Source organism: Cherax quadricarinatus, chromosome 99 (assembly GCF_038502225.1).
Source record: "Cherax quadricarinatus isolate ZL_2023a chromosome 99, ASM3850222v1, whole genome shotgun sequence".
Taxonomy (NCBI): domain Eukaryota; kingdom Metazoa; phylum Arthropoda; class Malacostraca; order Decapoda; family Parastacidae; genus Cherax; species Cherax quadricarinatus.
Window position 1 is genome coordinate 1,139,003 of NC_091390.1, and position 14,740 is coordinate 1,153,742.

At 42.3% G+C, this 14,740-nt stretch overlaps 1 protein-coding gene across 2 annotated transcripts in view; it reads right to left on the reverse strand.

The window, feature by feature from the left end:
- LIMK1 (LIM domain kinase 1) overlaps positions 1-14,737 on the reverse strand; it is a 92,159-nt gene extending 77,422 nt beyond the window's left edge. For both annotated transcript variants that reach the window (XM_070079490.1, XM_070079489.1), the window contains exons 1-3: positions 14,698-14,737; positions 6,737-6,842; positions 1,069-1,183 (exon numbers count right to left, since the gene is read on the reverse strand). In XM_070079490.1, coding sequence (XP_069935591.1) covers positions 1,069-1,183; positions 6,737-6,842; positions 14,698-14,719 — 243 coding nt within the window. In that variant the 5' untranslated portion in view covers positions 14,720-14,737. The remainder of the gene's footprint in view (positions 1-1,068; positions 1,184-6,736; positions 6,843-14,697) is intronic.
- Between the last annotated feature and the right edge of the window lie 3 nt (positions 14,738-14,740).

The following is a 14,740-nucleotide window of genomic DNA, read 5'->3' on the forward strand; positions in this document are numbered from 1 at the left end:
GTGGCTAACCCTCCGGGGTTAAAAATCCGAACGAAATCTAATCTTATCTTATCTTATCTAAAGATAGTTGACACAAACTCACTACCAGTACAGTGTACTCGTCGTTTAACGACCAATTCGTTTACCAACCTACTCTTAGAAATGCAAATTTGCCGTTAAGTGAGGAAAGGCTGTATATACCCTCTGAGTCTATGTATTGTTTGTAACGGCTTGACAAAGATGCTGGAGGGTGAAACATGGCACTTGTGTCCTTTTACATACTGTCAGTAATTCTACCAAGATTAATACAACGTTTCAACTTTGCAATGGTGCAAAAGATGAAACGAGATAATTACCCAAAATAAAGGTGGCAAGTCTCTAACTTGTATTCATTTATTACTTCTCAGTGTTGGTATTTAGTTACAGTAATTATATATTTATTTACTTATTCAGTGGTAGCAGTTATTTATATACTTGTCAAGTTATCATATATTCATATTTATATACTTGTCAAGTTATCATATATTCATATTTATATACTTGTCAAGTTATCATATATTCATATTTATATACTTGTCAAGTTATCATATATTCATATTTATATACTTGTCAAGTTATCATATATTCATATTTATATACTTGTCAAGTTATCATATATTCATATTTATATACTTGTCAAGTTATCATATATTCATATTTATATACTTGTCAAGTTATCATATATTCATATTTATATACTTGTCAAGTTATCATATATTCATATTTATATACTTGTCAAGTTATCATATATTCATATTTATATACTTGTCAAGTTATCATATATTCATATTTATATACTTGTCAAGTTATCATATATTCATATTTGATTTACGATATTTTAAACTTACGATATTTTCAAATAGTAAAAAATTCATCAGAATGTAACCCAATCATGAGTCAAGAACCACCTGTATACAATAAAAATATACAGACGGGCCGCGGGGGCATTGATCCCCGGAACTCTCTCCAGGTAAACTCCAGGTAAACCCATGGTTGTATATATTCCTTGAAGGGTAATTAGGATAAACGTGCACATATTTTCTACCTCACCTGGCCACAGTCTTGACAGGCTTCTCCATATTTCTTCCAATAATCGTTTTTACAAAAGAGAAGACCATCTTTTTCAAAATACCAGCTGTTGAGGGTAATATCACACGCACTACACCTGAAACACATGGAAATATTTATGTCATTAACCCTTAAATGGTCCAAACGTATATATACGCTTTTTCAACATCTGAAAGTATGTAAAAAATGTAGACCTTTTTTTTGTTTTACATTTGAAAATGTGTAAAAAATTTTTATGTACATTTTTTTTTTGTTATATTTGAAAATACAGTGGTCCCTCGCTTTTTGTAGTTCTCGGCAATCGTAAATTTTGCCAATCATAGGGGTATTTTCGTATAAACATGGACTCGCTTTTCATAGGTTGACTCACGAATAGTAGTTCGTCCAGGATGCTTACGCACGGTGTGAGCCGGGGCGGCCTCCCTACCCAGCCAGTCTGGCATTGTTTACCTGTGAATGAAGGTCCCCTCAAGTGCTCCTATGAAATATTTCATAATATTCCACTCATTTTAGTGCTTGCAAGTACTAAATAAGCTACCATAGCTCCAAAGAAAGCTCCTAGTGCCAAGCCTGTGGTAAAGAAAGTGAGAAATATGTACAGTGACAAAGTCTTGTACCATTTTAGGGAAGTGTTAAAGAGACGCCAGAAACAGAGTTCTCTCCACAGTTACTTTGCGAGACAGGACTAGAGTGACTCTCAAGGTGGTCCTAGTGGCATTAAGAAACAGAGAAGAGAAGCAACCCCAGAGAAGCAATTGGTACCTGAGGTGTTGCTGGAAGGGGATTCCCCTTCCAAACTATAAACAATCCACTCTCTCTCCTCCTCCAGTCTCCCATACACTAAGAAGAATCTCCAATAAAGGTAAGTGTTATGCTGTTAATGTTTCATTCATCATTTCCCATTGTATTGTTTATGTACTACATGTATATTTCATGTAAAAAAATCTTTTGTTTTAATACTTCTGAGTGTCAGAAATGGATTAATTGTATTTACATTATTTCTTATGGGGAAAATTGATTCGCAAATCGTAAATTTCGTTTATAGTAGCTCCTCCAGGAACGGATTAATTACGAAAAACGAGGGACCACTGTATGTAAAAATAAGTAGATCTACTTTTGTAGCATTACGAATTTGAACGTCGATCTGTTTGGACCGTTTACGAGTTAAATATTATAGGGACATCCAGCACACACAACCCATTATTATTATCATTTTTGTTTTTAGAATTACTATTATAGGTATTGTTATTTTTTATTAATTTTTATTATATTTTTTATTATAATGAAAATTAAATATAAATAATAATAATAATAAAGTAGGAACTCACCACACTTGCACTAAACAGGATACTAAAAATGTCTGAAAAAGCAAAGCTGTTAATACGGCACTTCGCTTCAGAGTGCTTTGCCAATATGGCACTTTTCAATTATACAGTGGACTCCCGGTTTACGATATTATTTCATGCCAGAAGTATGTTCAGGTGCCATTACTGAACGAATTTGTTCCCATAAGGAATATTGTGAATTAGATTAGTCCATTTCAGACCTGGAGTTTACCTGGAGTTTACCTGGAGAGAGTTCCGGGGGTCAACGCCCCCGCGGCCCGGTCTGAGACCAGGCCTCCTGGTGGATCAGACCCCCAAACATATACGTACAAACGCACTTACATAAATACACTTACATAATTGGTCGCATTGGGAGCTGATCGTAAAGCAGGGGTCCACTGTATTTATTATTTTTAGCGCCAGCCTTCGTCTTAAAATGGTTTCTGGCAATTTTCAAAAAACATTTATTATTTTTACCTTTGCATCATTTGTTGTAGGCCAAGTGCAATTGTGCACTTAATAATTGACAGATCAACATATTATTTAGGCTTTTATATAGACTGGCAAGTGGAAAAAAGGAATGATTCATTCTAGGGCGATATTCACTTTGCAGCAGAGATATGGAACCTAACTCTCTGTATTTGCTAGGTATTCCTGTATAGTTTTGTGGGAGGCTGTGTCTGGAAGATGCATTAAGTCCTTGAAAACGTTGAGAATCTTCCTTATTGTGTACATCATTATTGTGTATAATAATTTTATTATTATTATTATACAGTGGAACCTCAAAAATTGAACTGTTCCCAACTCAACCAATTATGTAAGTGTATTTTTGTAACTGCTTTTATAAGTGTATTTTTGAGGGTCTTAAATGGTCTAATCTAATTTACATTATTCCTGATGGGAATAAATTCGTTCGGTAGTGGCACTCAAACAGCCTTCTGGACCGAAGAAAGTTCGATATTTGAGGTTCCACTGTACACTATACAGGTCCCTAATGTGTTTGTAAGATGAAGACTTCTTGTATGATGAATATTATACGTAATTCAGGTCCCTAATGCCTAAGTTGAAAACTTCCTATATACGGTATCTTTGGTTCCTGGCAAATACTGCGAGATTCCAGGCCCTAGACTTGGTCAGGCACTACCCAACCACCGATGCCAATAACCAGCATGCCAAGGACCAACTGAAAGACATGTTTGGGAATACAGATGAAATAAGGATAGCCGTATGGGATGAGGTGATGGATTTTTCCAACTCTAATTCTTCAAAACGTACTTAACTGACTTGCCTCTATAACATTTACTCCCGTATAGAGATAATTAAATGGAATGAAGGTGGTCTGGTGGCTAACGCTCTCGCTTCACACGGCGAGGGCCTGGGTTCGATTCCCAGCCAGAGTAGAAACATTGGACATGTTTCTTTCCACCTGTTGTCTATGTTCCCCATCAGTAAAATGGGTACCTGGGTGTTAGTGGACTGGTGTGGGTCGCATCCTGGGTGTTAGTGGACTGGTGTGGGTCGCATCCTGGGTGTTAGTCGACTGGTGTGGGTCGCATCCCGGGACACTGACCTAATTTGCCCGAAATGCAGAGCATAACAAGGGAGTTTCTAAATAGTAGTATGTCATTGTTGTCAGCTAGGACTGTATACCTTGTACATGTACAGTGGACCCCCGGTTAACGATTTTAATCCGTGCAAGAGGGCTCATCGTTATGCGAAATAATCGTTATGCGAATGAATTTTCCCCATAAGAAATAATGGAAATAAAATTAATCCGTGCAAGACGCCCAAAAGTATGAAAAAAATTTTTTTTTACCACATGAAATGTTAATTTTAATACACACAAACTGAAAAAGGCATGCACAATTAAATGACACTTACTTTTATTGAAGATCTGGTGATGATTGATGGGATGGGAGGAGGGGAGAGAGTGTGTTAGTGTTTAGAAGGGGAATCCCCTTCCATTAGGACTTGAGGTAGTAAGTCCTTTTCTGGGGTTACTTCCCTTCTTCTTTTAATGCCACTAGGGCCAGCTTCAGAGTCACTGGACTTCTTTCGCACAAGATATCTGTCCATAGTGGCCTGTACCTCTCGTTCCTTTATGACTTGCCTAAAGTGTTTCACAACATTGTCAGTGTAATAATCACCAGCACGGCTTGCAATAGCTGTGTGAGGGTGATTTTCATCCATGAAGGTTTGCACTTCAAGCCACTTAGCACAGATTTCCTTTATCTTTGTAGTAGGCAACTTCTTCAATTTCTCTCTCCCCTCCTCTGAACCAGTTTCCTCAGGTCTGGCCTCTTGCTCTTGAAGTTGATCTATCAGCTCATCAGTGGTTAGTTCTTCATTGTCCTCCTCCACCAACTCTTCCACATCCTCCCCACTAACCTCCAACCCCAAGGACTTTCCCAATGCCACAATGGATTCCTCAACTGGCACAGGATTCTCAGGGTTAGCCTCAAACCCTTCAAAATCCCTTTTGTCTACACATTCTGGCCACAGTTTCTTCCAAGCAGAGTTCAAGGTCCTCTTAGTCACTTCCTCCCAAGCCTTACCTATAAGGTTTACACAATTGAGGATATTAAAGTGATCTCTCCAAAACTCTCTTAGAGTCAGTTGAGTTTCTGAGGTCATTACAAAGCACCTTTCAAACAGAGCTTTTGTGTACAGTTTCTTGAAGTTGGAAATAACCTGCTGGTCCATGGGCTGCAGGAGAGGAGTGGTATTAGGAGGCAAAAACTTCACCTTAATGAAGCTCATGTCCCCATAAAGTCGCTCTGCCACGTCTGTAGGATGACCAGGGGCATTGTCTAACACCAGGAGGCACTTAAGTTCTAATTTCTTTTCAGTTAGGTAATTTTTCACATTGGGGGCAAATGCATGGTGTAACCAGTTATAGAAAAATTCCCTAGTGACCCATGCCTTACTGTTTGCCCTCCACAGCACACACAAATTATCCTTGAGGACATTCTTTTGCCTGAACGCTCTGGGAGTTTCAGAGTGATACACTAATAAAGGCTTCACTTTGCAATCACCAGTAGCATTGGCACACATCAACAAAGTAAGCCTGTCTTTCATAGGCTTATGTCCTGGGAGTGCCTTTTCCTCCTGAGTAATGTAGGTCCTGCTTGGCATTTTCTTCCAGAACAGGCCTGTTTCATCACAATTAAACACTTGTTCAGGTTTCAGTCCTTCAGTTTCTATGTACTCCTTGAATTCCTGCACATATTTTTCAGCCGCTTTGTGGTCCGAACTGGCAGCCTCACCATGCCTTATCACACTATGGATGCCACTACGCTTCTTAAATCTCTCAAACCAACCTTTGCTGGCCTTAAATTCACTCACATCATCACTAGTTGCAGGCATTTTTTTAATTAAATCCTCATGCAACTTCCTAGCCTTTTCACATATGATCGCTTGAGAGATGCTATCTCCTGCTATCTGTTTTTCATTTATCCACACCAATAAGAGTCTCTCAACATCTTCCATCACTTGCGATCTTTGTTTCGAAAACACAGTTGAACCTTTGGCAAGAACAGCTTCCTTGATTGTCTTTCTGGTGCCCACAATAGTAGCGATGGTTGATTGGGGTTTCTTGTACAGCTTGACTAGGTCGGCTATACGCACTCCACTTTCATACTTATCAATTATCTCTTTCTTCATCTCTATAGTAATTCTTACCCTTTGAGGTGTAGGGTTGGCACTAGAAGCTTTCTTGGGGCCCATGGTCACTTATTTTCCAGAAACAGCACCGAAAATACTGTAATAATACGAAATATTCCGAGTGTATGCTTGGATGTTACCGCGGAGGCTGGCTGGTAAACAATGGGACGGGGCGGCACATGTGAGGCTGGCTGAGGGCACATTGGACGCGTCTCGGACGAAAATCGGTAAGCGGGTTTTTAATCGGTATGCGCGGCAAAAATTTTGCGATAAAAGTAATCGTTATGCGGAAAAATCGCTATGTGATGCCATCGTTATGCGGGGGTCCACTGTACTTGTAGTAAATAAAGATATTATTATTATTATTATTATTATTATTATTATTATTATATTAAAACTAAGCACAAACTGCATGTACATAAATGGTACATAATACCAAAAAGGTGCAGAATTACACACATGTACAACATATGGGTAACTGTTCACCAGCTCCAAGGCTGAGGGACGGATTACCTCATCTTTTGTATATAATTCTTCACATTATGTCCTTGTATTATACTGATAAAGCCACTGGCTGGCAAAATGTCTACAAATAAAGATGCCCAGATGTTGCACAAATTGTACAGATCATAGCCCAATAAGGTACTACACACAAATCCTACCTAAAACAATCAGTATGCCAGTCTTGGCCAAGAGCCGAGAAGAATTCATCCTCGTCAATAACGTTCATGCATCCCGCGCACACAGACGTCTCCTCTTGACTGTCATCTGCAACATATGTGTAGCATTAAGTTTATTAAAGACAGTTATTATTATTATTATTATTATTATTATTATTATTATTATTATTATTATTACCATCATGGAGGAGTGATAAACCCGTAGGGATTATACAGTGCCTGTGGGGAAGACGCAAGGCATTCAGGTTCAATTAAAGAAACTGGAGCATAGATCCAATTCCCTAGATCAAGAGCCCCTCACCAGCATCAAGGATCCTCCCTTGAGGGATATTAAGCCGTACTAGTACGGCTTACGCGCCAGGGTCCTTGACGTACTAGTACGCATAAATTCTAGCGCCCTCAAATCTAGTGAGAGAAAGCTGGTAGGCCTACATATGAAAGAATGCGTCTATGTGGTCAGTGTGCGCAGTATAAAAAAAATTCTGCAGCACACAGTGCTTCTGGATTAAAACAGCGAATTTGCACTGTATTTTCGTATGGTATTTATGGTTGTATTCTATTTTTCCTGGTCTCAATTTATAGAATGAAGGACATATTACAGAAATTGAGATGATTTTGACTGGTTTTACAATGAAACGCACCTTGAAATTGAGCTCAAAGTAGCAGAAATGTTCGATTTTTACTGAAGTTCAAAAGTAAACAAATCATGCTAAGCGTCCAATACACGTCAACTGGTGAGTCTAATATTCTTTCACAAGTGTGCCAATATTATTTATACCATTTCTACACTAATGCAGTAGTCTGCATAACAGTAAATCTTCTATTTTTTTGTGAGAATAAAAATTCAAAGTGAAAAGCAAAAGAATGTAAGAGGAGCGTGGAGATGTGACTAATGAACAGAGAAAATGTCATTTTAGTGCCAGGAATGTCTTTCTTGTTTATTCTGGACCCTATTCAGAAATTGGCATCTTTTGAAATTTGTGTGAAATTGGCAAAATTGCTAAATTCTGACCACTGTATTGGATAGTTGAAATCTGTAAATGGGTGGTTTCTTGTAGTCATTCGATAGTAAAAATGAAGTTCTGGCGAAATAGTTATGATTTTTGTCGACTAATACATTGGAATTGGCCGAAAATAGGGCTCAAAGTGGACAAAATCGCTGATGCATAAACATCGTCGAGACCGCTAACTTCACGAGAGCATAATTCTGTAAGTTTTCCATCAAATTTCATACTTTTGGTGTCATTATGATCGGGAAAAGATTCTCTATCTTTTCATTTGAAAAAATATTTTTTTTTTTAAATTTGGGGACCCTGAGAACAAGTCTGGAAGAGGGCCTGTGGACCCTGAAAGGGTTAAATGCATTTTTTTTTTCAACAAACCAGCCGTATCCCACCAAGACGGTAACCCTAAAGAAAAACAAAACTTTCATTTTATATTTATTAATGTATACAGTAGGGGTTACTAGCCTGTTACTCCCTAAATACAGTGATATCGGAAGTAAATATTTAGTTGTGGGAAAGTGCTAAACAATTAAGGGTATTATCCTTTAAGGCAGTGGTTCCCAAACTGGGGGTAAATTACCCCCTGGGGGTAATTTAACCATTTTTGGGGGGTAATGGAGGGGTGACAGAAAAAAGTTATGAATTCTGAAAATCAAGAAAACAATGCGGTACCCGGTATGAGGATTATTGTTAACTTTGTCTTAGTATATAAAGTTGTAAAGTAAACCTATTATAAGTAAGTAATAAAGTTAAACCAAATAACAATAAACATCAAAAACTAATATACAGTATTAGAAAAGAAGAAATATATAGCTAAGTGTGTGGAAACCCAAAAGTATTTTGACAAGTATGCTTCAGGACAAAAGTCACTCAGTAGCCCAGATCGACCTGTCCAGTACGCGTCACTCACTTCCTGAGGCTGCCTCTATTTCACACTGTCAGTTTATCTGTGAGCATCAGCCGAGGTAGACATTAGCCAAGAATTCCTAAACTAGCTTCAAGTATGCAACTCCATCCATCCCACTGATGTTCTTGACATCTTTGGTAATAGTCATTAGAGATGCACAATGTTCAAATACAATAAATAAAAGAAAATATCTCAAGTGTTTTAATTTAGCCATATATATCAATAATAACAACATTTTGTGAAAGGGGTAACATGCTTTATGTGGCATGTTAAATTGGGTAACAAGCTGAAAAAGTTTGGGAACCACTGGGTTAAGGGATCCAAAGAATTACATTATTATAATCAAAACTAAGAGCTACAACCCACATGGGTCACACAGCGCTACCAAAGAATGACAGCGACACTTTAAATTGAACTCGACTGCCACTCATTCCTAAGGCTACTATGGCCCATTCAGATTTAGTGCTCCCTTTGTGAACATAATTATACATAACAATCAGTAACAGACAATCTTAGTAATGCAGAACAAGCCACACAGGGATGGAAATATTTAGCTATAGATCTTTCGCACTCTCTTGCATCATCAGGAGCTATATTGCAATGTTACAACATTGAAAAATAATCTACAACTTTTTTTCCATATTTCGCCGATTCAAAGCTTTCTCAAGCATTTCTTGAAAAAAATTAAATTTTCTAGCTAAAATATCCCTATATATATAAACTACTTCAAAAAAATAATACAATTCGGCATACTTTTATTGTAAAATTTACAGGAGAAATTAAAGAAAAAACACGTTATTTCTTTGCAAAGGTTACAATGAGAAATTACAATTTTGGCTAACCCTTAAACTGTCGAAACGTAGATCTACGTTTTTCCAACATTTGAAAGTATGTAAAAAAATGCAGATCATCTTTGTTCTACATTTTTTTATATTTGAAAATACGTAAAAAAAATGTAATCTACTTTTCGAGCAATACACATGTGAACGTAGATCTATGTTTGGACAGTTTAAGAGCTAAGTACAAAGAAAGGCGCTATCATGCCGCAGCATTTCGGGCAGACTAATTCTGGTACGTAATAACTACTTAAATCTAGACAAGATACGAGTGGTTTACTTTTTAATACTAAATACATGTATTTATTTTCATTCTTTGCGGTAATGCAGGTGTAAGAAGGTACCTGGTGTTAGTTACCTTACATCTGCTGTCACTCCTCACATAGCAGTAAGTAGGTATCTGGTGGAAAACTGTCCCTAACCTGGGTTATCCTGGCTGGATAACACTACCCTGGGTTATCCTGGGTGGCTAACACTCCCGACCCTGGGTGGCTAACACTACCCTGGGTTATCCTGGCTGGTTAACACAACACTGGGTTATCCTGGCTGGCTAACACTCCCTACCCTGGGCTATCCTCGCTGGATAACACTCCCTACCCTGGGTTATCCTGGCTGGTTAACAATCTCTAACCTGGGTTATCCTGGCAGGTTAACAATCCCTACAGTGGGTTATCCTGGCTGGCTAACACTACCATGGGTTATCTTGGCTGGCTAACACTACCCTGGGTTATCTTGGCTGGCTAACACTACCCTGGGTTATCCTGCCTGGTTAACACTACCCTGGGTTATCCTGGCTGGTTAACACTACCCTGGGTTATCCTGGGTGGCTAACACTACCCTGGGTTATCCTGGGTGGCTAGCACTACCCTGGGTTATCCTGGCTGGGAAACACTCCCTACCCTGCATTATCCTGGCTGGCTAACACTCCCTACCCTGGGTTATCCTGGGTGGCTAACACTCCCTACCCTGGGTTATCCTGGCTGGTTAACAATCACTACCCTGGGTTATCCTGGCTGGTTAACAATCCCTACCCTGGGTTATCCTGGCTGGCTAACACTACCCTGGGTTATCCTGGCTGGCTAACACTCCCTACCCTGGGTTATCCTGGCTGGCTAACACTCCCTACCCTGGGTTATCCTGGCTGGCTAACACTCCCTACCCTGGGTTATCCTGGCTGGTTAACAATCCCAACCCTGGGTTATCCTGGGTGGCTAACACTACCCAGGGTTATCCTGGCTGGCTAACACTACCCTGGGTTATCCTGGCTGGTTAACACTACCCTGGGCTATCCTGGCTGGTTAACACTACCCTGGGTTATCCTGGGTGGCTAACACTACCCTGGGTTATCCTGGCTGGCTAACACTACCCTGGGTTAACCTGGATGGCAAACACTACCCTGGGTTATCCTGGGTGGCTAACACGACCCTTTGTTATCCTAGCTGGTTAACATTACCCTGGGTTATCCTGGGTGGCTAACATTACCCTGGGTTATCCTGGCTGGCTAACACTCCCTACCCTGGGTTATCCTGGGTGGCTAACACTCCCTTCCATGGGCTATCCTGGGTAGCTAACACTACCCTGGGTTATCCTGGCTGACTAACACTACCCTAGGTTATCCTGGCTGACTAATGCTACCCTGGGTTATCCTGGCTGGATAACAATACCCTGGGTTATCCTGGCTGACTAACTCTACCCTGGGTTACCCTGGGTGGTTAACACTACCCTGGGTTATCCTGGCTGACTAACCCACGCTGGGTTATCCTGGGTGGTTAACACTACCCTGGGTTATCCTGGCTGATTAACACTACCCTGGATTATCCTGGGTGGTTAACACTACCCTGGGTTATCCTGGTTGGCTAACACTACCCTGGGTTATCCTGGCTGGTTAACACTATCCAGGGTTATCCTGGCTGGCTAACACTCCCTACCCTGGGTTATCCTGGCTGGCTAACACTCCCTACCCTGGGTTATCCTGGGTGGCTAATACTCCCTACCCTGGGTTATGCTGGCTGGCTAATACTCCCTACTCTGGGTTATCCTGGCTGGCTAACACTCCCTACCCTGGGTTATCCTGGCTGGCTAACACTCCCTACCCTGGGTTATGCTGTCTGGCTAACACTCCCTACCCTGGGTTATCCTGGGTGGCTAATACTCCCTACCCTGGGTTATCCTGGCTGGTTAACAATCCCTACCCTGGATTATCCTGGCTGGATAACACTACCCTGGGTTATCCTGGCTGACTAACACTAACCTGGGTTATCCTGGCTGGAAAACACTACCCTGGGTTATCCTGGCTGACTAACACTACCCTGGGTTATCCTGGGTGACCTGGGTTATCCTGGCTGGTTAACACTACCCTGGGTTATCCTGGGTGATTAACACTACCCTGGGTTATCCTGGCTGACTAACACTACCCTGGGTTATCCTGGCTAACACTACCCTGGGTTATCCTGGGTGGATAACACTACCCTGGGTTATCCTGGCTGGATAACACTACCCTGGGTTATCCTGGGTGGTTAGCTCTACCCTGGGTTAGCCTGGCTGACTAACACTACTATGGGTTATCCTGGCTGACTAACATTACCCTGGGTTATCCTGGCTGACTAACACTACTCTGGGTTATCCTGGCTGGATAACGTACCCTGGGTTATCCCGGCTGGATAACAGTACCCTGGGTTATCCTGGCGGATAACAGTACCCTGGGTTATCCTGGCTGGATAACACTACCCTGGGTTTTCCTGGCTGGATAACAGTACCCTGGGCTATTCTGGCTGACTAACACTACCCTGGGTTATCCTGGCTGACTAACACTACCCTGGGTTATCCTGGCTAACACTACCCTGGGCTATCCTGGCTGGATAACACTACCCTGGGTTATCCTGGCTGGATAACACTACCCTGGGTTATCCTGACTGGATAACACTACCCTGGGTTATCCTTGCTGACTAACACTACCATGGGTTATCCTGGCTGGATAACACTACCCTGGGTTCTCCTGGCTGACTAACACTACCCTGGGTTATCCTGGCTGAATAACACTACCCTGGGTTATCCTGGCTGACTAACACTACCCTGGGTTCTCCTGGCTGACTAACACTACCCTGGGTTATCCTGGCTGGATAACACTACCCTGGGCTATCCTGGCTGACTAACACTACCCTGGGTTATCCTGGCTGACTAACACTACCCTGGGTTATCCTGGCTGGATAACAATACCCTGGGTTACCCTGGCTGGATAACAGTACAGTGGGTTATCCTGGCGGATAACAGTACCCTGGGTTATCCTGGCTGGATAACACTACCCTGGGTTATCCTGGCTGGATAACAGTACCCTGGGTTATCCTGGCTGGATAACACTACCCTGGGTTATCCTGGCTGGATAACACTACTCTGGGTTATCCTGGCTGGATAACACTACCCTGGGTTATCCTGGCTGGATAACACTACCCTGGGTTATCCTGGCTGGATAACACTACCCTGGGTTATCCTGGCTGGATAACACTACCCTGGGCTATCCTGGCTGGATAACACTACCCTGGGTTATCCTGGCTGGATAGCACTACCCTGGGTTATCCTGGCTGGTTAACACTACCCTGGGTTATCCTGGCTGGTTAACACTACCCTGGGTTATCCTGGCTGGATAACACTACCCTGGGTTATCCTACCTGGATAACACTACCCTGGGTTATCCTGGCTGGATAACACTACCCTGGGTTATCCTGGCTGGATAACATTATCCTGGGTTATCCTGGCTGACTAACACTACCCTGGGTTATCCTGGCTGACTAACACTACCCTGGGTTATCCTGGCTGACTAACACTACCCTGGGTTATCCTGGCTGACTAACACTACCCTGGGTTATCCTGGCTAACACTACCCTGGGTTATCCTGGCTGACTAACACTACCCTGGGTTATCCTGGCTGACTAACACTACCCTGGGTTATCCTGGCTGGATAACACTACCCTGGGTTATCCTGACTGGATAACACTACCCTGGGTTATCCTGGCTGACTAACACTACCCTGGGTTATCCTGGCTAACACTACCCTGGGTTATCCTGGATGGATAACAGTACCCTGGGTTATCCTGACTGGATAACACTACCCTGGGTTATCCTGGCTGACTAACACTACCCTGGGTTATCCTGGCTAACACTACCCTGGGTTATCCTGGCTGGATAACACTACCCTAGGTTATCCTGACTGGATAACACTACCCTGGGTTATCCTGGCTGGATAACACTACCCTGGGTTATCCTGGCTGACTAACACTACCCTGGGTTATCCTGGCTGGATAACACTACCCTGGGTTATCCTGGCTGGATAACACTACCCTGGGTTATCCTGGCTGACTAACACTACTCTGGGTTATCCTGGCTGACTAACACTACCCTGGGTTATCCTGGCTGGATAACACTACCCTGGGTTATCCTGGCTGGATAACACTACCCTGGGTTATCCTGGCTGGATAACACTACCCTGGGTTATCCTGGCTGGATAACACTACCCTGGGTTATCCTGGCTGACTAACACTACCCTGGGTTATCCTGGCTGGATAACACTACCCTGGGTTATCCTGGCTGACTAACACTACCCTGGGTTATCCTGGCTGACTAACACTACTCTGGGTTATCCTGGCTGGATAACACTACCCTGGGTTATCCTGGCTGACTAACACTACCCTGGGTTATCCTGGCTGACTAACACTACCCTGGGTTATCCTGGCTGGATAACACTACCCTGGGTTATCCTGGCTGGATAACACTACCCTGGGTTATCCTGGCTGGATAACACTACCCTGGGTTATCCTGGCTGGATAATCCTTCCCATCCCTTGGATCAAGACCAGCTCCAGATCCCTGGATCAAGAGATCCAATTTTTATCCCCGTAAGAGGTGGCCCGAGAGGGAAAGCTGTAAACCCTCACGGGTCCCGTAGCTCCCTGTCTAGCGGGGGAACAACACCAGGATAATCAACTCTAATCCACCTCCAGTTCCTCGGATCAAGAGCTCCTTTTTTTTTAATAAGGGGGCGGAGATGTACCAGCTGAGGGACAGGTGTCCACCAGCTGTCACCCAGCTGTCCCCCGCCTCCCCCCGCCCACACACACCCCAGGACGGTCCCCCGGGGACAAATATATCCAAGGATAAAGTCAGAACAAGACAAAATGGCGGAGAAAATGGTGAATTAAGTTACCATGTGAAGCAGCTTCTTCCATGGTGTTGCAGAGCTTCCCACA